The sequence below is a fragment of the Ylistrum balloti genome, unplaced genomic scaffold, assembly GCF_031769215.1.
Source record: "Ylistrum balloti isolate Yb309-2 unplaced genomic scaffold, AGI_CSIRO_Ybal_v1 Utg370794, whole genome shotgun sequence".
In the NCBI taxonomy this organism is placed as follows: Eukaryota; Metazoa; Mollusca; class Bivalvia; order Pectinida; family Pectinidae; genus Ylistrum; species Ylistrum balloti.
Genome location: NW_026782463.1, coordinates 258,341 through 286,055, shown reverse-complemented (window position 1 = coordinate 286,055; position 27,715 = coordinate 258,341). Strand labels below are relative to the sequence as shown.

Sequence of the window (27,715 nt, the reverse complement as noted above, 5' to 3'; positions counted from 1 at the left end):
TGCAGTATGTAAAAACCATACATTCCATTACATACATGTGGTCGACGGTCCCTGTATTAACATAAAAAGAAACAAAAAATTCCAAATTGAAATTTTTACCACCACTTTGATAGGATTATTTCAGTAAAAGAAAAAAGAACTTCAAAAGACTTTGCTTAATATAATTAGTTTTTGCCGAATGCACCTTATGAACTCATGAATATTCAGCTAAACTTTGGATTAAAAGATTTCTAAAACAATCATGCGAAATAATAGTTAAATGTTAATAACATTGATTGTCCGTCCAAAGTAATTTTCATCATACATTTAAGAAACGGAACACAGGAACATAGGTTCCAGAGAAATCATTGGACCAAACACACAAAGTTTTCTTTTAGAATAGATGGTAGGCATAAAGTCATGAAATGAAAACCAATTTATTAAAATAATGTTTTCCAACTTTTATACCATGAAGAAGCATCCCGAAAAGACAATTGTCATATTAATACCAAATGTTACAAGTATAACTTCATTTCATACGTTTCTAAGACCTGTTGCTGGTTAGTATATCTCCTGGTTAATTACTGTGGTCTCATTTGGGAACATGCCAGGACTGCAGCAGAGCATGTGGATCAAGATTCGGTCTCTACAGCTACCGACGTAGATGTTTCTCATCAACCAATCAGAGCGCTAATCCATAGTAGAAAAAGACGACTGAAGGATGCCAACCAACAATGTGTCTCGTTAAAATGGTTCATTAAAGCAAATTAAAATTTTGATTCTGCTTACAGACTTGTAAAAACCATGCATGTCCTTGGAAAGCTAAAAATAACTTGATTTAATGACTTAAAGAAAATGACCTTTATTGATTTTGAATGAGACCAATACTTTTGGCAAAAGTATCAAACCAATCTTTTATATACTTTTTAAACATATGGTTTGATGATATATTGAAATTGTTAACATTTCACGTTTATATTAATAATGTATTAATAAACAATACTGCGGCTTGTAAATCACTTATGTAAAGGACCACACGCTGTAACACCTGATATTAAGCTCCAGTACCTCCCGACACGGCTGACTCCAGTTGATGATATCTTTCCAGTAGTGACATATAATATATAACGTCCTGGCTTAGAACAATAAGATATGATAATCAAAATTGAAGTACTTCCAAACTCTTTGAAATGGCCTATATTGCAAAGACTGGAAGGTTCACATTTTTCGATATAACAACAGAGCTATCAACAACCTGTACCGACATCTTCCAACAGACTATTGGCATACCTATGGGAATCAAATATGCCCCTCTGCTGGCTGACTAATTTTCTTTTCATACGAGGCTGAATTTATTTATTTTTTTATTATTATCTAAACAGGGCACAAAGATTTTGCAAAGTCGTTTAATTTCACTTACATATATATTTATGACGTCTTGTCTTTAAATAAAAAGAAATTTATTGACTATGTCCATCGTATATATTCACTAGAATTGGAAATCAATAGACGACAGATTCTGCTTATCGCGATCTTTCCACCGAACTTTATGATATGGGAATGATTTCCATTTTCGTATTGTGTTTTTTCCAATTTCTGAATAGCAAAAATCCCTGCATCCCCAATCTGTGGTGTTTACATGTCACAGCTGATTCTGTATTCTAGGGCCTGTTTCCATTTTCACGATTTTCATGCAAGAAGACACCATAAGGCGGACAATCGTAACGCAGGGTTTCAAAAGATGAAAGTTAAAAATTTGAAAATTATGGGGAAAGTTTATGGTCTTTACAGAGAAATGTCACAGAGAAACATTCTATTTCTTTGTGCTATATGAAGCTGGATCTGTTTGATGTTCGTCAGTTTGCCTGTTGGTTCCGTTGATAATGAAGGATAAGACGCTTACTCTTCCGGAACACCTGGCCTTCTTCTAATTGTACTTTTTCAGGAGTCTCTGTCTAAATCTTTCTTTTGTTGAAATTTTGCCCTAGTTTTATTGAATTTGGGTTTGGATTATGATTATATTGACATGTGGCTATTTCCATGTCGTTTTAATGGTGCATGTGGTTTACCTTAATACATACATGTATTCTGCACTTTACCGAAGAAAAGAGGATTACTGATTTCACTGAACATTAAGCACATGGAGAAATTGTTTTTACAGTAAACTATGAAACGTATTTGTCAGTATGAAGATTGCTTTTTCATAGAAACAAAATAGAAAATACTTTACAACAAAGACTTCATAAGATCTTCATACACATTTATATGTTTCTCGTCTATTTGGAGACACAGGAACATACCCTCTGCTAAATACAAATATGGATCATGGGTAATAACCAAGTAGAACAAAACTTGTTACGTTACATTAAAAATACATTTTCATATTTAGTTTTGACCTTTAATCAAATTTTTAGAGCGGAAAATTGACGTCTTAACTCCGAGTAAATATATTGATGACAGGTGGTTTATTGTGAAGGTGAAAAATATTGATTACTTGTCCGATATGCTCAGTTTTACCGTCCTGATTACGTGGAGCCTAAAGTTGAAATTTTAAGCACGTCATAATGATATTTACAACGGCCACACTTTCACATATGTGTACGAGGAGTACACTAGATGACGTGTAAGGCAACCCAGATTCACACCGACAATGAGATGATGAAAGGGAATGAATGGTGATGGGCTGGCTTTATGGCCATTGTCGTGATCGCATTGCGAAATAATCTATTTGTTTGTGCGATATGAAGCTGGCCGTGATTTATGTTCATTTTCTTGCATGTTGGTCCCGTTGTTGTGTAACTTCATCTCATTTGAGAACGTGGCATTACTTACGTGCACTGAGCAACTGAGAAGTCAGAAAGGTGATTTCTGGATCCTTTTGTCTATAGCAATGCACATATCTTTATTTTATCATCTTATCTTTTTATCACAACATTAGTCCTTATAATTTGACCAGAACTTTGTGAATCGTCAAACCAAATCAAAATCGGGATTTTGTTATTTTGTTCTTTAACTTAAATTACTGTGTGTCGCATTGTATGGGTATCAACTAAATTATAAAAGTTGAAAGATTCAGATTTTTTTAAGTAAGTACTAGACCAATAAAATAATCAACATGCTAAACCTTCTATATGTTATAGATATATGTTTATGTTCTATTCACAAGTACGAGAATCGTTCTGTTGAGTTTAACTGTTATACTGATTTGTTCAAACAAGAAAAACATTTCAAATCTTCTAACAGTAACTTTGCATTTGTTAGATTTCTATAAATAAACACATTTCGATGCTGTTATCGTTTCGGGTATTAACATGTTTGCTATTAGAGTGAAACTCTTGGGTGTCGCTATGGCGCTTAAGCGTTGCTGGAATAGACACTATGATGACATAAAGAGTTGTCTCCCTTCCTATATGTACTACCATTTAACATTATATGACTACTTTTGTAGACATTCCTTACATCCAGAAGTGTAAATAAACTTTAAAACCATAGCTGTGCAGAAAATCTCGATCACGCAGTCGCTTGACTAAAGTAGATCAGGGTCTCTCTAATATCCTCAATCGAACATCGAGCTTATGTGCGTTGTACATTGTGAGTAGATAAACTGATGAGATAGTGTCATGAAGGGACATGGACTGAATGAGCAGGTGACGTAGGTATATGGACAATGAGATGGTGACGTAGATATATGGACAATGAGATGGTGACGTAGGTACATAGAAAATGAGATGGTGACGTAGATATATAGGAAATGAGATAATGACGTAGGTATATGGACAATGATATAGTTACATAGGTATATGGACAATGAGATAGTGACGTAGGTATATGGACAGTGAGATGGTGACGTAGGTATATGGACAATGAGATGGTGACGTAGATATATGGACAATGAGATGGTGACGTAGGTATATAGAAAATGAGATAGTGACGTAGATATATAGGAAATGAGATAATGACGTAGGTATATGGACAATGATATAGTTACATAGGTATATGGACAATGAGATAGTGACGTAGGTATATGGACAATGAGATGGTAACGTAGATATATAGAAAATGAGATGGCGACGTAGATATATAGAAAATGAGATGATGACGTAGGTATATGGACAATGAGATAGTTACATAGGTATATGGACAATGAGGTAGTGACGTAGGTATATGGACAATGAGATGGTAACGTAGATATATGGACAATGAGATGTTGACTAAGATATATGGACAAAGAGATGGTGACGTAGATATATAGAAAATGAGATGGTGACGTAGATATATAGAAAATGATATGGTGACGTAGGTATATGGACAATGAGATGATGACGTAGGAATATGGACAATGAGATAGTGATGTAGGTATATGGACAATGAGACAGTGACGTAGTTATATAGACAATGAGATGGTGACGTAAGTATATGGACAATGAGATGGTGACGTAGGTATATAGACAATGAGATGGTGACGTAGATATATGGACAATGAAATGGTGACGTAGGTATATGGACAATGAGATGGTGACGTAGGTATATGGACAATGAGATGGTGACGTAGATATATGGACAATGAAATTATGGTGACGTAGGTATATGGACAATTAGAAGAAGCTGTGGATATATTTGACACATCCTTACCTACTGTGAAGGCTGCGTTACATATCGTTATGATATACTAATTAAAATAATATCTATTCGGTTCGTTAATTAGTGCAGATGGCTAATTTTTATTTCCCAAGTTTCCCTGTCATCTGAATTCTCCACCATGTTTAGCCAGTTCATGTTTTGTAAACTAAAAACTAATTCGTCTTAATAGGTGAAGTATGCCGACGTCACTCTCACACTGCAGCTGTTATTACAGTAAAACCTGTTTTTTATATTTGGCAACAACTGCTGAACACTGAATTGGTGTAATAACATCATAAGATTGGTTATTCCATTTTTAAATATTTGATTTCCTAGAAAATAAGTAAACCAATACAATGCCTGTATTTATCAACCTTTAATGCAAAATTACTCGGTTTTTGCTACTTGTTTGCTTCATTTTCGGGTATTCGAACCCATATGCACAATAAACTAACTCTATGGCTGTAAAATCATCTGATGAAGGTATACGAATGAGATGTGTTGTAAATATATAATCTGAAAAAAAAATAATGTGAATTCTATTAGTCGAATATTTTTTATAATGCTTTGAACAAATAATAATGGAGATGGCTTGATATAAGATTTATAATCTTGTTGCCAGATCCATTTTCAACTTTATAATTTGTGTATGTGTATGTTGTAAATGAAAATCTGAAAATAAAATATTGTTTAAACCAACAAATAACTCGCAAAAATTTAATGCGCTTTCATCTAAAAAAAGAAATTATATATCTAATTTAACATGCAACAAAACATCTCCCCTTTGAAAAGTACGAAACCATAACAGCGCCTTTTAGGAAATTAAAATGGACAGGTTGGTCATATTTATAACTCGTGAAATTCGCAAAATTAATCAAACGTTGCATAAACATTGCGTTAGAAACAAATGTAGAAGTTTCCATATTGTGATTTTTTAGTGAATATTTAAACGAGTTTGTGGTCTGCAATATCTGTATGTTACAGATTTTATTTTGTCCTTTGATGTATATGTATTTAGTGGTTTTATCAGATTATTATGAATTACTCGAGGTAGATTTACTGTATATAAACTGTGTAATCATCGACCAGGTAGACAAAGGTAAGTAGTTGTGTAGGCAACCCATAAAACACGTGGAAGCTCTCCACCCTATATTAATCTTTCTACGAGCATGTTATTCATTCATCCGTGAAAAGATATTCTGTGAAATGTAATGTTATCGTTTGCACATGTTACGCATATTTGTTCACTTAATTTGCATCTCGTTGATGTCGTATTGAAAACAGAAGTGAAACATTACCAACACCCATTTTAAAACATGGTACGGACGCTGAACGAGGTAAGCCTTTCTCACGTCTCTGTTTCATCCTGTCATTTTCTAGATAACACTTTGTTAGAATTGAATTTTCGAAATCTAGCAACATTATAATTAAGAGAGTGTTTTTGATACTGCTATTTTCAAAAGGATATCTTATTTTCCTATTGATAAATTGTTAATGATGAAAAACCCCAAATTTTTCCAAAAAAGACAAATATATTTAAATACCCAAGTGCCGAAAATATGTCTATTTTGGGGAACTTCAGCACTGCCGCAGATGTAGTTTGAAAATTATCATTTTCTATCTGTGAAAAATAACGCATTGTTTTCATAATTGTTTCGAGCAAATTCAACAATAGAAAAAAGAAGTAGAATATGACGTTTACATTATGTTAACAAAACAAAATATCGAACTTCACCATTTCCTGTGATTGAGAGCTTGGTGTCAAGATTAAGTGAAGTTCAAAGAGTTTCACACAAAGTTAACTTTCAAATATATGAATTATGTCCCTTCTTTAAATAGAAAATAATCATTAGCTAAAACTAATCCTAATTCATTATTTCTCTTCTTTATTGATTGATTGATTTATTTGTTTTATATTAAGTTATTTCATATATTACTGCTCTCCAATATTGCCGTTTTTCTTTTAATTCAAAATGAAATAATCTTGTTTATTTTTTTTTATTATTATTTATTTTTTTATTATTTATTTTTTTTATTTTTTTATTATTATTATTTTTTTTTTTTATTTTTTATTTTTTATTATTATTATTATTATTATTATTATTTTATTATTATTTATTTATTTTCTTTTTTTTTCATTCTTACAAAATAATATATCTGTATTATATACACTGATAATGCCCCTCTGCTAGGAATATATATCAAAGTCTTTGTTGTATTACCCGTCTACATTAACCATACAGTATATGGTGATCTACCATTAGCTTACAACAAGGATGCTGTAAGATTCAATTAAGTTGCTATCTAGCCAAAACTTTCCCAGAAAACAATTCCAGCCGCTTTCCGAAAGTCCAGACAAGGTAATGTTGTATAACATACCAGTAATTTTATCATCATCCGAAATAGACACTTCCTTATAGGACCTATGATTTAAACATGAAGCACAGCAAATTTAATTCATCAAAATCGAAAAGTATTGAGAACAAAATGCCCTCTATTTGCTCGCATCGAAAACCTTCAGTAAATGCGTCCGTCTGCTTGGAGATCTGAAGGCAATCAGATAGGCCTTCTAGTCCGTCCGTCCGTCCCGCTTTTATTTCAGCACAATATCAAGAGTTTTGTTTTGTCGCGCCTCTCAGACTACATCAATATGCTTAAAAGGAATTGCATTTCAGGTCCGAAGGTAAAAAGGCGTTCAAATTTCTCTCGGATTTTTTCCTTACTTTCTTCAATTCTTACTTCTGGTTTCTACTCTTGACCTCATTTCATTGCCAATCATCACATGGTTAAAAACAAATAAAAGATTAGCCACACCTCATTCTATGGTTTCAGCATAACATGTTGAGAATATCACATTGTCATCAGATTTTCAAATATGAAAAGTGTGATTGTAAACAAGTCACATATGAAGTGAGAAACAGGATGTTTCTCCCAATGATCCCCAATGGCTTTGATCAAAACAGTGCCATGATATCTGAATGTATGATATGTATTTGTTTCCCTGTGTTTGAAGGGTAGTTTTGTTTAACAGGTTAAGCTTCAACATTTCAGATTACGAATGGAATTTTTCCGCAAAAAAATTTTTTTTTTCTACTAGTATCTATCAACAACATCATATATGTAACAATTCGATGTCTCGAATACATCCATTTTTATAAAGATTGACATAAATACTAAACAAAAGCTTACGGATTGTTTTTAATCCAAAATATTTTTTTCATGGCTCTTTTTTAAACATGCTACTTCAATCTGCATGAAAATTAAGAAAATTTCATTGAATTATGGGGCTTGTACGGAGCCCGTTAACTGACATGCTCCATACTTATTTTATTTCGTTTTTTCGAAATATTAATTCGTTTTTTCGAAATATTATTTCGTTTTTGCGAAATAATAATTCGTTTTATCGAAATAATATCTTATTTCGGTTTTTTCGAAATATTTCGTTTTTTCGAAATATTATTTCGTTTTATCGAAATAATATTTTATTTCGTTTTTTCGACGTTTTTTCGAAATAATAATTTCGAAAAAACGAATTATTATTACGAAAAAACGAAATAAAATAAGTATGGAGCATGTCAGTTAACGGGCTCCGTAGGCTTGTGACATCATCTAAATTTTGACAGTTCTTTTTAACAATTTTGGGTTCCTCGGTCGCCTCCTAAAGTTTTGAAGCACAATAGTCGACGGAGGAAAATAAGAATTGATCAAAACGAAATGTCAACGTCTAGATGGTGAGGTGAATTAGCTCCATAATTCTACAAAGTTTACATGTGTAGTAGTAATCGTAAAGTCCCTGTTATAGGAGAACCAGTTTTTTAGGCTTTAGGCAGTTCTATGACCACAGGCATTCCGTGATCGTGGTGATTTGAAGCTGTGTTATTCAAGTAGGAAACATACAAATGGACTTATATACCAGATGATAAACCTGTTTTTTGTCTATACAGTCTCGATATCGTATAAACAGCAGTAGACGAGGATTCGTTATGTCTATAACATATTGTAGGAAAATTCCGGCATCTCTGAAAAGTGTAAAAACAAAAAAAAACAAAAAACCACTTGTTGCATGGACGGGATAGAGCGATTCTGTTCATATTTCAATGATGGACACTGCAGGATGAAGTACTGGACATCCTCTCGATTGGTCTGACACATGAGATATGACGGTTTGCTATTTCAGACGCCCTTTGCTCTAGTGCTCTGAATTGTGTGTTGTCCCGCGAGGAGTTTATCATAATAGTAGGTTTTCTGACTACAGAGGTATCCATGTTTACGGAGCCAAAGACGTTGTGTTCTGATGTTATACGAATGGTGACATGTTGTAGGTATGAAAGTGAGAATTTTTCCTGATGTAGTTGTTCCGCATGCTTTTTCCAGTAAGTGTTGACTTGACAAACTTCGACAACTTCAAGCTACAATACCAATTCAATGGTATCTGGTTGTGTTTAACGCTCTCTCGCAGGCTTATCGTCTAAAACAACTGCATGGTCTATAAAACCAGATAGCAAACACGAGTGGAAAGAGGACATAAGAACAGGGGTTGTTGACAGGTTTTAAAGGGACAATATAGTCATTTTTTATAAATATGTTTCATGTCAAAAAATCTTTCATTGCATTGTATTTCTGTAGTCATTATGAACAATGCATGTCCACATATTTGCACAATATTATACTTTCTATAAGTTTTTTTTAATTAATCGTAAAGAATTTTTGAAAGTACAACCAATATTTTGTAAGTAATTACAAAGGCACTGTGACCTCACGAGCATGTACAAAACCTGTGGTGTAGCCAGGATCTAAAATTGGAGGGGGCAAAAATCTGGCAACGCCGGCGAAGAAGTGCGTCGCGAGCGCCGAAGGCGCGAAGCTTTGGCGAGGGGTCTGGGGGCTCTACCCCAGAAAATTTTGAACATTTTGGCTCCATTTCCTGCATTTTGAGCGTATTTTGACGGAAAATAACGGATTTACACGTTTCACAAAAGTCACCTCTGGGACAACCCCTTGCCTACGCCAGTGTACAAAACCCGTCTCGAGAATGTCAACGAAAACGACTTACACCTCGAAGCAGGAGCGAGTAAAACAGTTAAAGTGTCTCACATCAAACGGAGACAGTAAATGGATTCGGAAAGATCCTAGAATCATTGTTGAAAAAGAATACGAAAGAAAAAACGTATTACATGCAACGTATTTAGGTAAATCATTACCCCGAGAAAGATGACTATGACCATGTCATCACACCGTTCCTCCAGCGCTTGGATTTGAGCAACTTTGTTCCCGCCAGAGGGCGTCGCCAGAGAATCGACGTACGTCGATTGGACTCCGCCCGGCGACGGGCGGAGTCACGGAGACGAAAAACTTCCAACAACAACAACCAAAATTTAGACTGACCACGCCGGACAGTGACTACGAAACAAATAAATTCTATGCACGATATATTTCGGATTCTACTTGAGTTTTGAAAAAAAAACGTTGGTTGACTGAATAGTCCCTTTAGATATGGTTGGTTTGGTAGACAAAATGAAAAGTAATAACAAACACTGAATTAGTGGATATAAGTTATTACTTCCGGTGTCAATGGCGACGGTCGCTATCATTCATAGCTCCGGTGAACGAGAGCTGTTTTTTGAAGATATCACCAGTTAAGTTAATATCCTTGTAAATCCTTGTATATTAGTTTCAATATTAGCAACTTCTACGCCTGCGTGTAAATCTTTAATCCAGGCAGATTAAGGAATCGCCGGATATCGCCGAAATAAGCACATCTGGTTGTTCACCAGAAGATTTAAAAAAAAACGATGTAAGTTAGACGTTAGAAACCACTCTTTTAGTCAGAGAGTAGTAGATTTATGGAATTCTTTACTTCCAGATGCTGTTAATGCAAAAAACTATATTCGAATTTGAAGTCATGTTAGACAAACATTGGAAAAATAATCGTTTCTTAGAGATATTGACACACCTAGTGGAGGGAGATATTGACACACCTAGTGGAGGGAGATTTCCGACGTTATCACACCAAGTCACATCAAGTGGAGGTAGATCTCCAACACTGACACACCAAGTCACACCAAGTGGAGGTAAATTTCCCACACTGACACACCAAGTCACACCAAGTGGAGGTAGATTTCCTACACTGACACACCAAGTCACTCCCAGTGAAGGTAGATCTCCCCCACTGACACACCAAGTCACACCAAGTGGAGGTAGATTTCCTACATTGACACACCAAGTCACTCCCAATGTAGGTAGATCTCCCACACTGACACACCAAGTCACACCAAGTGGAGGTAGATCTCCCACACTGACACACCAAGTCACTACAAGTATAGGTAGGTCTCCCACACTGACACACCAAGTCACTCCCAGTGTAGGTAGATCCCCCACACTGACACACCAAGTCACACCAAGTGGAGGTAGATTTCCCACACTGACACACCAAGTCACACCAAGTGGAGGTAGATCTCCCACACTGACACACCAAGTCACACCAAGTGGAGGTAGATCTCCCACACTGACACACCAAGTCACTCCCAGTGTAGGTAGATTTCCCACACTGACACACCAAGTCACACCAAGTGGAGGTAGATCTCCCACACTGACACACCAAGTCACACCAAGTGGAGGTAGATCTCCCACACTGACACACCAAGTCACTCCCAGTGTAGGTAGATCCCCCACACTGACACATCAAGTCACACCAAGTGGAGGTAGATTTCCCACACTGACACACCAAGTCACACCAAGTGGAGGTAGATCTCCCACACTGACACACCAAGTCACTCCCAGTATAGATAGATCTCCCACACTGACACACCAGGTCACACCCAGTGTAGGTAGATCGCCCATACTGACACACCAAGTCACTCCCGGTGTAGGTAGATCGCCCACACTGACACACCAAGTCACATCCAGTGAGGTAGATCTCCCACACTGACAAACCAAAGCACATCTAGTGTAGGTAGATCTCCCATACTGACAAATCAAGTCACTCCCAGTGTAGGTAGACCTCCCACACTGACACACCATGTCACACCCATTGGAGGTAGGTCTCCCACACTGACACACCAAGTCACTCCCAGTGTAGGTAGACCTCCCACACTGACACACCATGTCACACCCATTGGAGGTAGATCTCCCACACTGACACACCAGGTCACACCCAGTGTAGGTAGATCGCCCATACTGACACACCAAGTCACTCCCGGTGTAGGTAGATCGCCCACACTGACACACCAAGTCACATCCAGTGAGGTAGATCTCCCACACTGACAAACCAAGTCACATCTAGTGTAGGTAGATCTCCCACACTGACAAATCAAGTCACTCCCAGTGTAGGTAGACCTCCCACACTGACACACCAAGTCACACCCGATGGAGGTAATTCTCCCACACTGACACACCAAGTCACATCTAGTGAAGGTAATTCTCTCACACTGACACACCAAGTCACACCCAGTAAGGTAAATCTCCCACACTGACACACCAGGTCACACCCAGTAAGGTAAATCTCCCACACTGACACACCAAGTCACATCTAGTATAAGTAGATCTCCCACACCGACACACCAAGTCACATCTAGTATAAGTAGATCTCCCACACCGACACACCAAATCACATCTAGTATAAGTAGATCTCCCACACTGACACACCAGGTCACACCCAGTAAGGTAAATCTCCCACACTGACACACCAAGTCACATATAGTATAAGTAGATCTCCCACACTGACAAACCAAGTCACATCTAGTGTAGGTAGATCTCCCACACTGACACACCAGGTCACATCCAGTATAAGTAGATCTCCCAGACTGACACACCAGGTCACATCTAGTATAAGTAGATCTCCCACACTGACAAACCAAGTCACATCTAGTGTAGGTAGATCTCCCACACTGACACACCAGGTCACATCTAGTATAAGTAGATCTCCCACACTGACAAACCAAGTCACATCTAGTGTAGGTAGATCTCCCACACTGACACACCAGGTCACATCTAGTATAAGTAGATCTCCCACACTGACAAACCAAGTCACATCTAGTATAAGTAGATCTCCCACACTGACACACCAAGTCACACCCAGTGTAGGGAGATATTCCACATTGACTCTCTACATATTGACAGTGCTATGCTTATAATGCTAAAAAAACGGACTGTAATATTTGATAATTCTTTAAAAATAACAAGCTGATTTCATTACATGATTATATCTGTCAAGTAATGTTGGGAACATTATAAAGATACACGGCCATTTTGACCACTCTCACAGGACATTGCTTTCTGATAAAGGTGTTCTTGGTGCAAAAGCGCATTCCTTTTAATAAAAGGTTACCAGGCATTAACCTAATTCTTACTGGAGCAGTGTGTATACATGAACAGCCATCACCTCAATCATATCATGATCTAGGAAGACATTTAGAGAGTACTTCTTACAGAACAAATAGTCTTACCTATAAATGTCACTTTGTGTGTATTAAGAAGACCACAGCTGCAGCAGATGGCTGGTCAGTACGTCTTCAATTCGCATTAGCAACAAATAACTGGAAACGATTTTTATCAAATGACGATGAAGGAAGCGTTGTTTGAGGACAAATGCATTTATTGATGGTTTGATTTGTAATATGTTGTAAAGTCTGATCCTAGTTTCTTGTTTCCGGTTCCAGATGCCCAGTGTACACGACATATGTCGCAGTTTGTTTCCTAATCACTCAAAGTATCTTTTCGAACTACAAACCTCCTTCCCATTACTTTTACTAAACGCCTTGTGAAGTGACACCTATATAATTGTAAACCCAGCTGTTGTTATTACAAACGTCATCGCCAGCGCTTTATAACATATCTTAATTATGTAATACACAAGAAAATTGTTCTTTAAAAACAAAATAATGCCGTTATGTCACAACATTTAAAAAAAAACTATCAAACGAGGTCAAGAGTGCAAAATTAACAACAGAGACGATTGAATAAAATACAAAAATAAGATTAAGTGTTAAAAAGCGAACGTCTGATAATGATATTTGGTAATGCCACGTTCGCAAACGATGACAACGTTTTTGACAACGAAACCACATACTAACACCGAACCCATCTATTTCCCACAAGGAAAGAGTACACGCATACATTACCCGATAGGATAGTGACTCGTTTCTTAGTTTTCCGAAGGTATGCGTACAGAATATATAACTTAGGTTCGGTATTATATGTAAATCCTTAGTCTATGTATCTAATCCGATTACGAGCTTACGTAAATATCCCAACATCTTGACCGTTTAAATCAGCTATCGTTATGTTTTATTGTAAAAAAAAATATATCGAACGATATATACCATCGTTGTCATTTCATTTCAGCGCTCAAAGGATTTTTCTTGTATACAAATTGATATCACATTATGCAGCTTGACATTAAAGGCAGTTGCTCGAAGTTCTGAAAAGTGAAATAACATGTGTCATTGCAAGTTTTTTTTAAAAGTTTCAAATGATTGTTTCCTTTCATACTTTCCTCTCATTTCTATGTTGGTACTGCTGTTTCACGATTACACTGACTGAACCACACGGCTCGTCCACACAAAAAAATGACGTAAAGCATGCGACTCGTTCACACAAACAATGGCGTAAACCACACGACTCGTCCACACAAAAAAATGACGTAAAGCATGCGACTCGTTCACACAAACAATGGCGTAAACCACACGACTCGTCCACACAAACAATGACGTAAAGCATGCGACTCGTTCACACAAACAATGACGTAAACACACTATCATGGTATCGGAAACGTGCTCAAATCAAGCAGTTTAGAATTTTATTTTCATTTCCATTTTAAACGGAGACATTTTATTCCGACAGTCCTAATTACTACTGGTTCTGGTGATAAAGGAAGAAAGTGTCGCCATTTTCACACATGAAATATGAAATATTTATTGGCGGGTTCTGAAAATCACTAGAAGGGATATCCCCAGCCAGGGTTCTTATATCTTAATAACGGAAAAACTTCGAAATAATTGACGCTATTTGTGATCTACAAGATCCGTATTTATCTATTAAATGGTATTTCTTTACAGGTCGTCGCCGCCATTTTCGTCTGCATTCTCCCAGTTGTCAGCGGAGGATGTACATCTATTCCATATCCTCGTTTGCTCAGAGAATGTTACGATGATATTTCCGAGAAATTTTCTACGACTGACTATCCTGGCGAACTACCAAGCATCATTTGTATTAACAAATTTCGATGGTGGACAGACTCGGAATCGTGCCATCCCACTATACATCCGGGCACTCTACATTACGTCAGAGATTTGTCCGACCACCACGGGAGGTACAAGAGAGGGGTACCACGTCAGAAACGAAAAAGGAAGGAGATTCGAATGCTTACTAAAAGGGAATTAAAGAGATTCTTCAAAGCGTTAAAACTGCTCAAAACAAAAAAGTTAAGTGTGCAGAATACACAAGCTACACTGCTGGTTACAAATCATGATTACTATTAACCAGCCTTTTATCAAATAGTTGACCTCCTCTCCGTGTAACAATTCACACACAACACAAGATGGCATCTTTAACACATCTCAATCAAACTCTTATAAATATTTAATGGCATTCTATAGAGACCAGGATAGGTCCATATTCATTTAAACTCTGACATATTCTCTGTTTCCCGAGATATAGACCAGGTCTATATTCACTTAAACTCTGACATATTCTCTGTTTCCCGAGATATAGACCAGGATAGGTCTATATTCACTTAAACTCTGACATATTCTCTGTTTCCCGAGATATAGACCAGGTCTATATTCACTTAAACTCTGACATATTCTCTGTTTCCCGAGATATAGACCACGTCTATATTCACTCAAACTCTGACATATTCTCTGTTTCCCGAGATATAGACCAGGTCTATATTCACTTAAACTCTGACATATTCTCTGTTTCACGAGATATAGACCAGGATAGGTCTATATTCACTTAAACTCTGACATATTCTCTGTTTCCCGAGATATAGACCAGGTCTATATTCACTTAAACTCTGACATATTCTCTGTTTCCCGAGATATAGACCACGTCTATATTCACTTAAACTCTGACATATTCTCTGTTTCCCGAGATATAGACCAGGTATATATTCACTTAAACTCTGACATATTCTCTGTTTCCCTAGATATAGACCACGTCTATATTCACTCAAACTCTGACATATTCTCTGTTTCCCGAGATATAGACCAGGTCTATATTCACTCAAACTCTGACATATTCTCTGTTTCCCGAGATATAGACCACGTCTATATTCACTCAAACTCTGACATATTCTCTGTTTCCCGAGATATAGACCAGGTCTATATTCACTCAAACTCTGACATATTCTCTATTGCCCGAGATATAGACCAGGTCTATATTCACTCAAACTCTGACATATTCTCTGTTTCCCGAGATATAGGCCAGGTCTATATTCACTCAAACTCTGACATATTCTCTGTTTCACGAGATATAGACCAGGTCTATATTCACTCAAACTCTGACATATTCTCTATTGCCCGAGATATAGACCAGGTCTATATTCACTCAAACTCTGACATATTCTCTGTTTCCCGAGATATAGACCAGGTCTATATTCACTCAAACTCTGACATATTCTCTGTTTCCCGAGATATAGACCACGTCTATATTCACTCAAACTCTGACATATTCTCTGTTTCCCGAGATATAGACCAGGATAGGTCTATATTCACTCAAACTCTGACATATTCTCTGTTTCCCGAGATATAGACCACGTCTATATTCACTCAAACTCTGACATATTCTCTGTTTCCCGAGATATAGACCAGGATAGGTCTATATTCACTTAAACTCTGACATATTCTCTGTTTCCCGAGATATAGACCAGGATAGGTCTATATTCATTTAAACTCTGACATATTCTCTGTTTCACGAGATATAGACCACGTCTATATTCACTCAAACTCTGACATATTCTCTGTTTCCCGAGATATAGACCAGGATAGGTCTATATTCACTCAAACTCTGACATATTCTCTGTTTCCCGAGATATAGACCACGTCTATATTCACTCAAACTCTGACATATTCTCTGTTTCCCGAGATATAGACCAGGATAGGTCCATCTTCCCTCAGACTCTAACATATTTTCAAGTGCCAGTAGTTGACCGTATGTCGATATAACTATCCAATTAAAGATTAAAGGCCTATGTCACATACAGTAATGAGCTTCAAACATATGTCTTTATATACTATTGACTTAGTTTCATTTTCTGTACTTGAGATATGCCGTAATCTAGAAAACACTTGAATAGGCAAATTGAAAAATGAAATACACATATTTGTTTCCGGACAAATTCTTCCTTGTGAACTTAACTATAAGGATGTGAAATACCAGACTGACAAATCAATTTTTTACCGTTCTGATCAATATGTAGAGATTATCGATTATGACAAAATGATATCCTTGTACAACTACCACACTTTATTCGGGTAACATAGCTTGCTAGCCTGCCAATATCGTACAAGTATTTGTTGTAATAAATTGGGACCTACTGGACAAGTGATTACGTGTGATAATTCTTTACAGAACAGTTACAAATAACGATGACAGGAAACAGAAACAAACAAATATTTGGATCCAAAACTGACCATATCACGGTTCAGAATATATATATGTACCTCGCGGTGTTTTTTTTTTTTTTTTTTAATTAGCAGAGATATTAAAATACGAAACTAACTTAATGACGGGGTTAGTGCTAGTCCCTCTTCTAAGTTTAGATTTGTTTTTTTCAATCAGTTTGGATTTCCCTCCGTCGTGACCTAGGTTTAGAATTTGTGCCTTTAGCCTCACTGACGAGTCCTAGAAGGACGAAACCGCTGTATGATGTAGCATCACTGACGAGTCCTAGAAGGACGAAACAGCTGTATGATGTAGCATCACTGACGAGTCCTAGAAGGACGAAACAGCTGTATGATGTAGCATCACTGAAGAATCCTAGAAGGACGAAACAGCTGTATGATGCCGTTTGATTCATTGTTTGGCTCAACTGTATCTCATTTAAATCTGTATTAATATGTGCTATTTACTTGTGTGTTTTTGTACAATCATCGTTATGAACATTCTGACCGTGAGTTTTGTTTAACGTTTACAGGTAGCAAACACGAGTGTGTCTATTTACGACGCCATAGCTGGAATACACAACGGCGATATTGCCAGGACAGCCCACATCGGGCCTAACTTCCTGTCCTGGCATCGCATCTATCTTTATACGTAAGTGCGAGTATGGTCTGGGACTTTGTACAAGTCATCCAGATTATATAAACCCAGTGTGAAACAATTATCTGTTTTGTATATCATTAATCCATCACAAAAACAATAAACATCTCATTGTTACAATGTCATCATCTCATTGTTACAATGTCATCATCACATTGTTACAATGTCATCATCTCATTGTTACAATGTCATCAACACATTGTTACAATGTCATCATCTCATTGTTACAATGTCATCATCTCATTGTTACAATGTCATCAACACATTGTTACAATGTCATCATCTCATTGTTACAATGTCATCAACACATTGTTACTATGTCATCAACACATTGTTACTATGTCATCAACACATTGTTACAATGTCATCATCTCATTGTTACAATGTCATCAACACATTGTTACTATGTCATCAACACATTGTTACAATGTCATCATCTCATTGTTACAATGTCATCAACACATTGTTACAATGTCATCATCTCATTGTTACAATGTCATCAACACATTGTTACAATGTCATCATTTAATTGTTACTATGTCATCATCTAACTGTTACAATGTCATCATCACATTGTTACAATGTCATCATCAAATTGTTACTGTGTCATCATCTACCTGTTACAATGTCATCATCAAATTGTTACTATGTCATCATCTCATTGTTACAATGTCATCATCAAATTGTTACTGTGTCATCATCTACCTGTTACAATGTCATCAACACATTGTTACTATGTCATAATCTCATTGTTACTATGGCATCATCACATTGTTACAATGTCATTATCTCATTGTTACTATGTCATCATCTCATTGTTACAATGCCATCATCTCATTGTTAAAATGTCATTATCTCATTGTTACTATGTCATCATCTCATTGTTACAATGCCATCATCTCATTGTTACCATGTCATCATCTCATTGTTACAATGTCATCATCACATTGTTACTATGTCATCATCTCATTGTTTCAATGTCATCATCACATTGTTACTATGTCATCATCTCATTGTTACAATGTCATCATCACATTGTTACAATGTCATCATCACATTGTTACTATGTCATCATCTCATTGTTACAATGTCATCATCTCATTGCTAAAATGTCAACATCATATTGTTACCATGTCATCATCTCATTGTTACTTTTGTACCCCACCTCCCCCACTATCGAAGTTCTAAGTTCGAACTACCCGATGTACACCCGCCTATAGTGATCTGCCAAGTTTCTCCACTCATCTGAGGCCCTGCACATGCATACCATGTGTATGAATGACTTGTCACAGTTGAGTAACCTCTGTTGTAAGCTAAATAAGAAGTATCCTGACAAACGTGTTCTCTTCATGTTGTTTATTTGTTTATTCATCGTTGTAACTTTGTTTTCTTCAATATTTTTGCCAGTTTTGAGAATGCGCTGCATGCAGTTCAGCCCGGAGTTGTCCTACCGTATTGGGATTGCACCCTCGAGCAAGGCTTAGAATCACCACAATTATCGAAATTTTTTTCCAAAACTTTTCTTGGAAAAGCAAAGGGGAAACTGAAGAAATCAAGGTTTGGTAACAGTCCCCTGTTGAATATCGTGAGGAATATTGGGTCTGGAGGACCTCTACCGAGTCGACTGGATGTTGCTTATATTCTTACTCGAAACAGAACTAAAGACATTGTAGTTCCCTTCGCAAACGCCCCGTACAACCTGGAATACCTCCACAACGGAATCCACACTTATGTTGGCGGTCATTTAGCCACACTCGAGAATGCAACAATGGATCCAATCTTCTTCCTTCTACACTGTTTCATAGACTACGTATTCGAGAAGTTCAGACAACGATTGAAATCCCTAGGCATCGACCCGACAACCGATATCCCCGACCCGGGGGAATACTATCTGGGTGGATTACATCGGCCTGATGTCACTATGTCTGTCTTCGAAAACTACACAAACGCGGACGGGTACTCGGACTATTGGACAGATGAAATTTACGAATATGAGGACAGTCCTAGCACGTGCGAGACGGAATGTGGCTGTGATCATCTAGTATGTATCAAGGGCCTCTGTTATCCTAAAACAGGAAGGGGAGCGCCCATTCCAAGGAAGTTGAACGAAGAAGAATTGAGATATTTCAAAGCAAGCAAACCTATCGTAGATGGTATTAATAAAACGGTTTCTGGAAACGAAAACGGTATTGTCGATAAAGGAAAATCAAGGAAAAAGAGGGAGTCTTCTTTAAACAAACGGAAGAAAAGAAGTGCATCTGTTCAGTTTGATAATCAAGTATGTAGCGGGTTTCATTGCCCCGGGTCGAATTTACCAATACAGAATATCTTCAGTATAAACGGCGGACGCAGTGATGTAGACGAATGGGTATTTATAGCTGTCAAAGTGACATTTTTCAGACCATTAAATCTACACTTCCATACTTTCCAAATGCATAACAATTCAATAGATGAATCCCATGATATATTTGATCCTTATTTCTCTAAAAACTTACAATCAGCAATGCACGTGGGTCATCAGGGTACCTACCGTAATTTCTGTCGAGTCAACAGCGGGGGAGCGGGGAAAGTGTTCGTCCGCTCGGACGGACTGAATTATAACGGTTATTCTATGGAGTACGCTCTAGTGGACGAGCGACACCCAATTTCTACTGGTACAGCATACGTTCCTATCAAAAGTCCAGCTAAATACCCTACCGAGGTATCACTTATAGCTTACGATGAGTGTGGTAGAACTTGTATGCCTACATGTCTTGTAAAAGCTTCGAGTCCACCAAAATACATCCCTTGTACCGGCTGTTTACGATTCGATCACTCTTCCCCGGCCTGCTATGGAAAGACGGTGGCTGATCTCATCTACAACATGTGGAATTTCGGACCTCAAACCGGAAGTGAAGAATGTCCTTCAGCAGAACACTCTTCGGTTCATGTCAACTTCCTGTGTGACTCGTCAGACCTATACCCCTGGGATAGAATTTAGACGGAGAATCTGAACAATTCTTCCCGTCACCGGAATGCTTTCTGTTCAATTTCCATATTGGAAAACCTTATTAACTCAATGTAAAAAGTATGGTTTTGGTTGGAAGATGTTATTTCATTAAAAGTAAGTTTGTTTAATGTAAATTGTCTTCTTATAAAAAACAAATATGACACAGGACACACATGACACAGTACACACAGGACACACAGGATACAGTACACACAGGACACAGTAAAAACAGGACACAGGACACACAGGAAACAGAGGACACACAGCACACACAGTACACACAGTTCACCGCATTACACCACAGTACACACAGGACCCAGTACACACAGGACACAGGAAACAGAGGACACACAGGACAAAGGAAACAGAGGACGCACAGTGGACACAGGACACCTAGTACACACAGAACACACGGTACACACAGTACGCACAGGACACAGTATACACAATACAAACACCTTGAGTCTCCTCTATATTAATCATATAAACCTGAATTAGTAAAAATTATTGTGTTTCTAGTTAACAACAACTTCGTCGAGTTTTGTGAACTTTGCAAGTCTTTGTGAACAGTTCTGATAATCTCTTCAATAAATACAGCTCCGTCTGAAAGCAAAGACAAGTCAGTCAACAGAGGACACATTTTCCACACATATGTATACCAGTAGTTGGCTGTAGGATCTTACAACCATATACTTGTGCACTATTCATGAGAAAACTCTCATCACAAGAGAACGATGGTGTTCTGTCACTTTAGAATGGGGTATGGTTGTGTGCAGAGTAGAAAATTCCAACATTCTTATAAAAGAAATAATTTTCAGAAGAGCATATTGGAAGTCAGAATATTTGGAGTTCTTTAAAATCCAAATTGTATGAATTCTATTTCTTGAGCAAAAAGTATCACAACAAGACTGTATTCCTGTTTTGATAGTGCTAAGAACGGTAGTGTGGGAAGCTGTGATTTGTTGAATAACTAGAAACACGAGTACCGAATCGGTGTTCATAAATCATAAATGATTTCTCCAAAACATTTTTATACATCTAACATATACAGCGTTAACCATGAGACATCCTAAATAGATAAATGGAGAAACACTACCTGGATATATTGTAGGAGGTGGGTTGAGACTAGCAGGAGGTGGGTTGAGACTAGCAGGAGGTGGGTTGAGACTAGTAGGAGGTGGGTTGAGACTAGCAGGAGGTGGGTTGAGACTAGCAGGAGGTGGGTTGAGACTACCAGGAGATTAGTTGAGACTAGCAGGAGGTTGGTTGAGACTAGCAGGAGGTGAGTTGAGATAAGCAGAAGGTGAGTTGAAATCAACAGGAGACGAGTTGATATCAGCAGAAAATGAATTGAAATTAACAATATACAGTGTACCCGTAACAATGTACAAAGTAACCCTAACAATATACAGTGTACCTCTTACAATATACAGTGTTCCCCTAACAATATACAGTGTACTTCTAACAATATACAGTGTACTTCTAACAATATACAGTGTACTTCTAACAATATACAGTGTACTTCTAACAATATACAGTGTACCCGTAACAATGTACAAAGTAACCCTAACGATATACAGTGTACCTCTAACAATATACAGTGTACCCGTAACAATGTACAAAGTAACCCTAACAATATACAGTGTACTTCTAACAATATACAGTGTTACCCTAACAATATACAGTGTACTTCTAACAATATACAGTGTGCCCCAACCAATATACAGTGTACCTCTAACAATATACAGTGTACTTCTAACAATATACAGTGCACCCCTTACAATATACAGTGTAACCCTAACAATATATAGTGTACCTCTGACATTATACAGTGTACTCCTAACAATATACAGTGTTACCCTAACAATATATAGTGCACCTCTGACAATATACAGTGTACTCCTAACAATATACATTGTACCTCTAACAATATACTGTGTACCCCTAACAATATACAGTGCACCTCTGACAATATACAGTGTACTCCTAACAATATACAGTGTATCCCTAACAATATACAGTGTACCTCTGACAATATATAGTGTACTTCTAACAATATACAGTGTACCCGTAACAATATACAGTGTACTTCTAACAATATATAGTGTACTCCTAACAATATACAGTCTACCCCTAACAATATACTGTGTACTCCTAACAATATACAGTGTAACCCTAACAATATACTGTGTACTCCTAACAATAAACAGTGTACCCTCAACAATATACAGTGTTCCCCTAACAATATACAGTATAACACTAACAATATACTGTGTACCCCTAACAATATACAGTGCACCTCTGACAATATACAGTGTAACCCCAACAATATACTGTGTACCCCTAACAATATACAGTGCACCTCTGACAATATATAGTGTAACCCTAACAATATACAGTGTATCCCTAACAATATACAGTGTATCCCTAACAATATACAGTGTACCTCTGACAATATATAGTGTAACCCTAACAATATACAGTGTATCCCTAACAATATACAGTGTACCTCTAACAATATACAGTGTAACCCTAACAATATACAGTGTACCTCTGACAATATACAGTGTACTCCTAACAATATACAGTGTATCCCTAACAATATACAGTGTACCCCTAACAATATACAGTGTACCCCTAACAATATACAGTGTACCCTAACAATATACAGTGTATCCTCTAACAATATACAGTGTACCCAATATACAGTCTATAACAATATACTGTGTACCCCTAACAATATACAGTGTACAATATACAGTGTACTCCCTAACAATATACAGTGTACCCGTAACAATATACAGTGTTCCCCTCTACAAAGTAACCAGTGTACCCCTAACAATATACAGTGTACCTCTAACAATATACAGTGTAACCCTAACAATATACAGTGTATCCCTAACAATATACAGTGTACCCCTAACAATATACAGTGTACTCCTAACAATATACAGTGTTCCCCTAACAATATACAGTGCACCTCTGACAATATACAGTGTAACCCTAACAATATACAGTGTACTCCTAACAATATATTTGTGATTGCTTGGAAACCGGGGGGCACATGTCTAGAATATCACCAATCTTGGAAGAGATCAGAACACGTAGCAGAGCAAGCTGTTTTGTAACCAAATAGAGCGTCTGTACGATACATCTAACAATAGAGATCAGAACCAGAAGTGGAATACCTAATATCTGGACAACAAGGGCTCCATCGATCGTACATCGAATGACTTAACGGATCAGAAAACGAAATAGTAAGCTCAGAATATTTACGCTTGGAGATCGTTTGGAATCCGAACCGGTTTACAAGATCAGTGATAATACAGACGTCCTATAATGCTCATTAGAATCACATGACGGTCTAAGGGAGATAACTCATACTATTCATCGAAAAACATGTTTCATACCTTTTCGATAGGTTTCATTTCCATCGTACGTCTATCATGTACGTGTTATTCGTTTAGCTTGTCTATTTCGTAGATATCTGAGTCAGTCGCATGTCTATATTGAACCTTTTACCATTCCGTTCACTTTTCGGCCAGTTTTATCCACTATGATAATTAATCATTCTATTCACTATTTCAATTGACCACACATTTACTTACAGACTAACGATAAACTTGTAATAGAGTCATCCAACCATTAACTTACAGAAAAATCCAGTCTTATACCGTCAGGTTCCTGTTTGCATAGATCTTACTTCAATAACAGCATATAATAACAATCATTGCTGTCAGTCATGGATAACCTACAACCAGGACAGAATGCTTAATAACGAAGTTTTTTACCATTTTTTAAAAATGTTTTTGTCTATTTTAACATTTATCTCCCATTTTTTACATATAATTTCACTGATTTTGTTTTTGTCATTTTAGTTTTGCTCATATTACTATACTCACATACTTTTTTTACTTATTTTTGTCAATTGTTTTTCTTTTTTACATTTTTGCCACTAATCTTTAACCTATTCTTGCAAAACTATGACAAATGGGCAACGTCAGAGCTCTCTTGTGTATACTTTATATCGGGTTCACCGATAAACTATGAGGGACGCCGCGTGACTTGAATGTCAGTACTAACAGTACAGATAAAAGGGATAGCGTCGATTACTCGTCAACTATCGTATTGAGAAATGGTGGGTATTAAACATTCAATCGTGGTTGTTGGTTACCCATGACTGACGGCAACGGTTTCAGGATTCATCTGGCTTATATTTGTTTCTAACATATATACTATAAAATCTAGAGAAAAAATTGGGGGAGAAGTGATGATTCGTGTGGCTGTTTTTTACTAAATGCCGGCATTCATTGACGTTTTGTTTAGTAACACAAATATTGCATAAAATCATCATATCTCTCATTTGATTTATTTTTTTCTCTGAGTCCGAAATCACCTGTTTCGGTCACAATAAGGACCAGTATTTCAATTTCTTTATAATTATTTACAAGCTGATTTTTCAAGGTATGCTTACCACTCAGGACCCGATACCTATTTCGCCGATTGACGGAGTCGCGATATGGTGAGTAGTCTGATTTGATTCAAACTACCGCGTTAGTAAGAGAACTCTCCTCACTGAAGGTAGGAAGGTGTCAATATTCCCCACTGTTAAAGGGGTATACATTCCAACTGAAAGGTCTCTCAAACGGGTAATGAATTCAGGGGCGTAGCTAGCCCAGCAGAAATGTGTAAGCCCGGGCGAGGGGTCTGGGGCCGCCTAGGCCAGGGTCCCGGTGGGGGGATTAGGGGGCGAAGCCCCCCGACGGAAAATGAATTTCATGATTTCAAAGATGTTTTGAATCGTTTTCTGAGACAGTTTTTTTTATTTATTTAACAACAAACTTCAACCCCTGACTAAATAAAAGACTTTATTTTGTTTGAAAAACTTGTCGATCGAAGCCTGTAATCGAGAAGCATTCTTCCATTATAATTGGAAACGTGGAAATGATAGTAAGAAGTAGAATAGTATGACGTGTATAAAGTTCCGGAAAGCAATGCACTAGGCCTAGTTATTCAGTAATTTTCTATTTATATTTTTTTATTTAACAAAAATATTAGATATTTATTTTCAAAATTAGTTTTGTAATTTTGTCCGACATACTCTATGCACGGATTTTTTAATGTGTAAGCCCGGGTTTTTTCTTTCTATGGAAGCTACGCCCCTGGAATTAAACTACGATAAGAAAATTATTAAAAGAGAATATTCATTAATATAATAAACAATCAAAGAAACTCTAACACATTCTTTTACGCGATTTAAAAATCTGCTGATGAACTGTCAATCAAAACCGATCGCTGGATTTTGCACGAGGGACATGCGTAAAAGTCACGGCAGTTGCAGCGCCACCTGCGTAAGAAAATGGCTGAACGTGACAGCGAGAGTGAGGTTAGTAAACATTGACACATGTGCTTTCATTATCTCAATGTGTATACAAAAGAGGGTTTACGTGCAAGTGGTTGACATTGCGCCTCTTATGTTGTATATATACTTATATATGTGGTTGTGTTCAATCGTTGTTTTCTTCTTTTTTTAGCACGTGGGCGATATGCGCATGCTCGAGATGTGGTTGCTTCTTTTCCGCCCACAACTTTACAGAATATATCGCTTCCCGGCGTTTATTCTTAAATCAAACTAAACTTATTGATAGCGTAACTTATAAATTTTGGTAATTGCGGAAAGTTCATGAATCCCGGGATACAGGAAAAATAAAATATTGCGCAAAGTTGTTAAAGTTGTTTTAAAACGTAAATTAGAAGCAAACGTTCGTATGTATACCCCTTTAATGTTCATCATAAACACGTGATTAGACCGTTGTTAGAAAGAGTTGTTGACTGAAAATGCTAAAATTGTTTGCTGTATTGTCAAGAATAAACAATACACGTGGCAAAGATATGTAGTAGTGTCATTATTTGGCAATATTGCTTTTAACAAATTCGTAGTAGTTTAGCTATATGCGTTCGTATCTAACGAACATCAGCCTACCGTGAATATTGGACGTGTCGCATTGCGGCAAAACTTTTAGCGCGCGCGCGGAAACAGCACGTGAGAATGCGAGTGAGATACTGAGCAGATGTAATGTAATGTGTAGTATACTTGTTTGTCCAGTAAGTATTGTCTATGTATAGTAATGAAGTGTTGAATATTGGGAAGTTTTACCCGGCGCACTGGTCACTTTTGGACAGAGCGCTCAGAGCTTCAAATCATCGAAGTATGATAACAGCCAGCCTAGCGACCATGAGAGGTAGCGGCACTAGAGTCTAGAATTGTAAATGTAAGTACTATGTGTAAAATATTATACTAATACAGTATCTGTTTAATAATGTATTTGATTAAAGGCATATTTTTGTTTAAAAAGTAAAGTTGATATTTTGGAAGTGTGTTAATTCAAATATCGGGCGTGGTCGATTTAATAGACAGGTGAATCCGAAGAAGCATAGTTTTCAATGTGTGTACTGAACGAGTCAGTCTGAGGGCTCGGTGGACCTAATTCCGAGAAAACCCTCTCCACACTGAAGAGGTGGGTATTTTTTTTATATATGTAGTATAATTGGATACCAACTGTTATTTCTATATAATTCATCGATTGATTTTACAGTTGTAATGAATATGTATATTCAGTATGTCAAACTAATGTAACTGACTACGGTCAGAGTGATCTGGTTGTATGGTTATATTATATGGTTATCTTATCGTATCATTGTGTGTGTATTGTAGTAATATGATGTATTTCATGTTACAAGTTTTTTTATTGTATTAATAAAACTGGGAAGAAAAAGAACTCAGAAATTGTTTTGATGAAGTTAAAGACAGCTATGACAATTCAGCATTTTATTCGGAACCTTTGCAATTGTAGAATATTTTTCAAG

The 27,715-nt window shown here is 36.9% G+C and overlaps 1 protein-coding gene across 1 annotated transcript; it reads left to right on the top strand.

Annotated features, from left to right (window-relative positions):
• The first annotated feature begins 5,915 nt into the window (after positions 1 to 5,915).
• LOC132558532 (uncharacterized) lies at positions 5,916 to 20,839 on the top strand. The gene is made up of 4 exons (XM_060223107.1): positions 5,916 to 5,936; positions 14,655 to 15,053; positions 17,735 to 17,853; positions 19,267 to 20,839. Exons 1-4 carry the CDS (start codon positions 5,916 to 5,918, stop codon positions 20,837 to 20,839), a joined length of 2,112 nt encoding a protein of 703 aa, XP_060079090.1.
• The last annotated feature ends 6,876 nt before the right edge of the window (positions 20,840 to 27,715 follow it).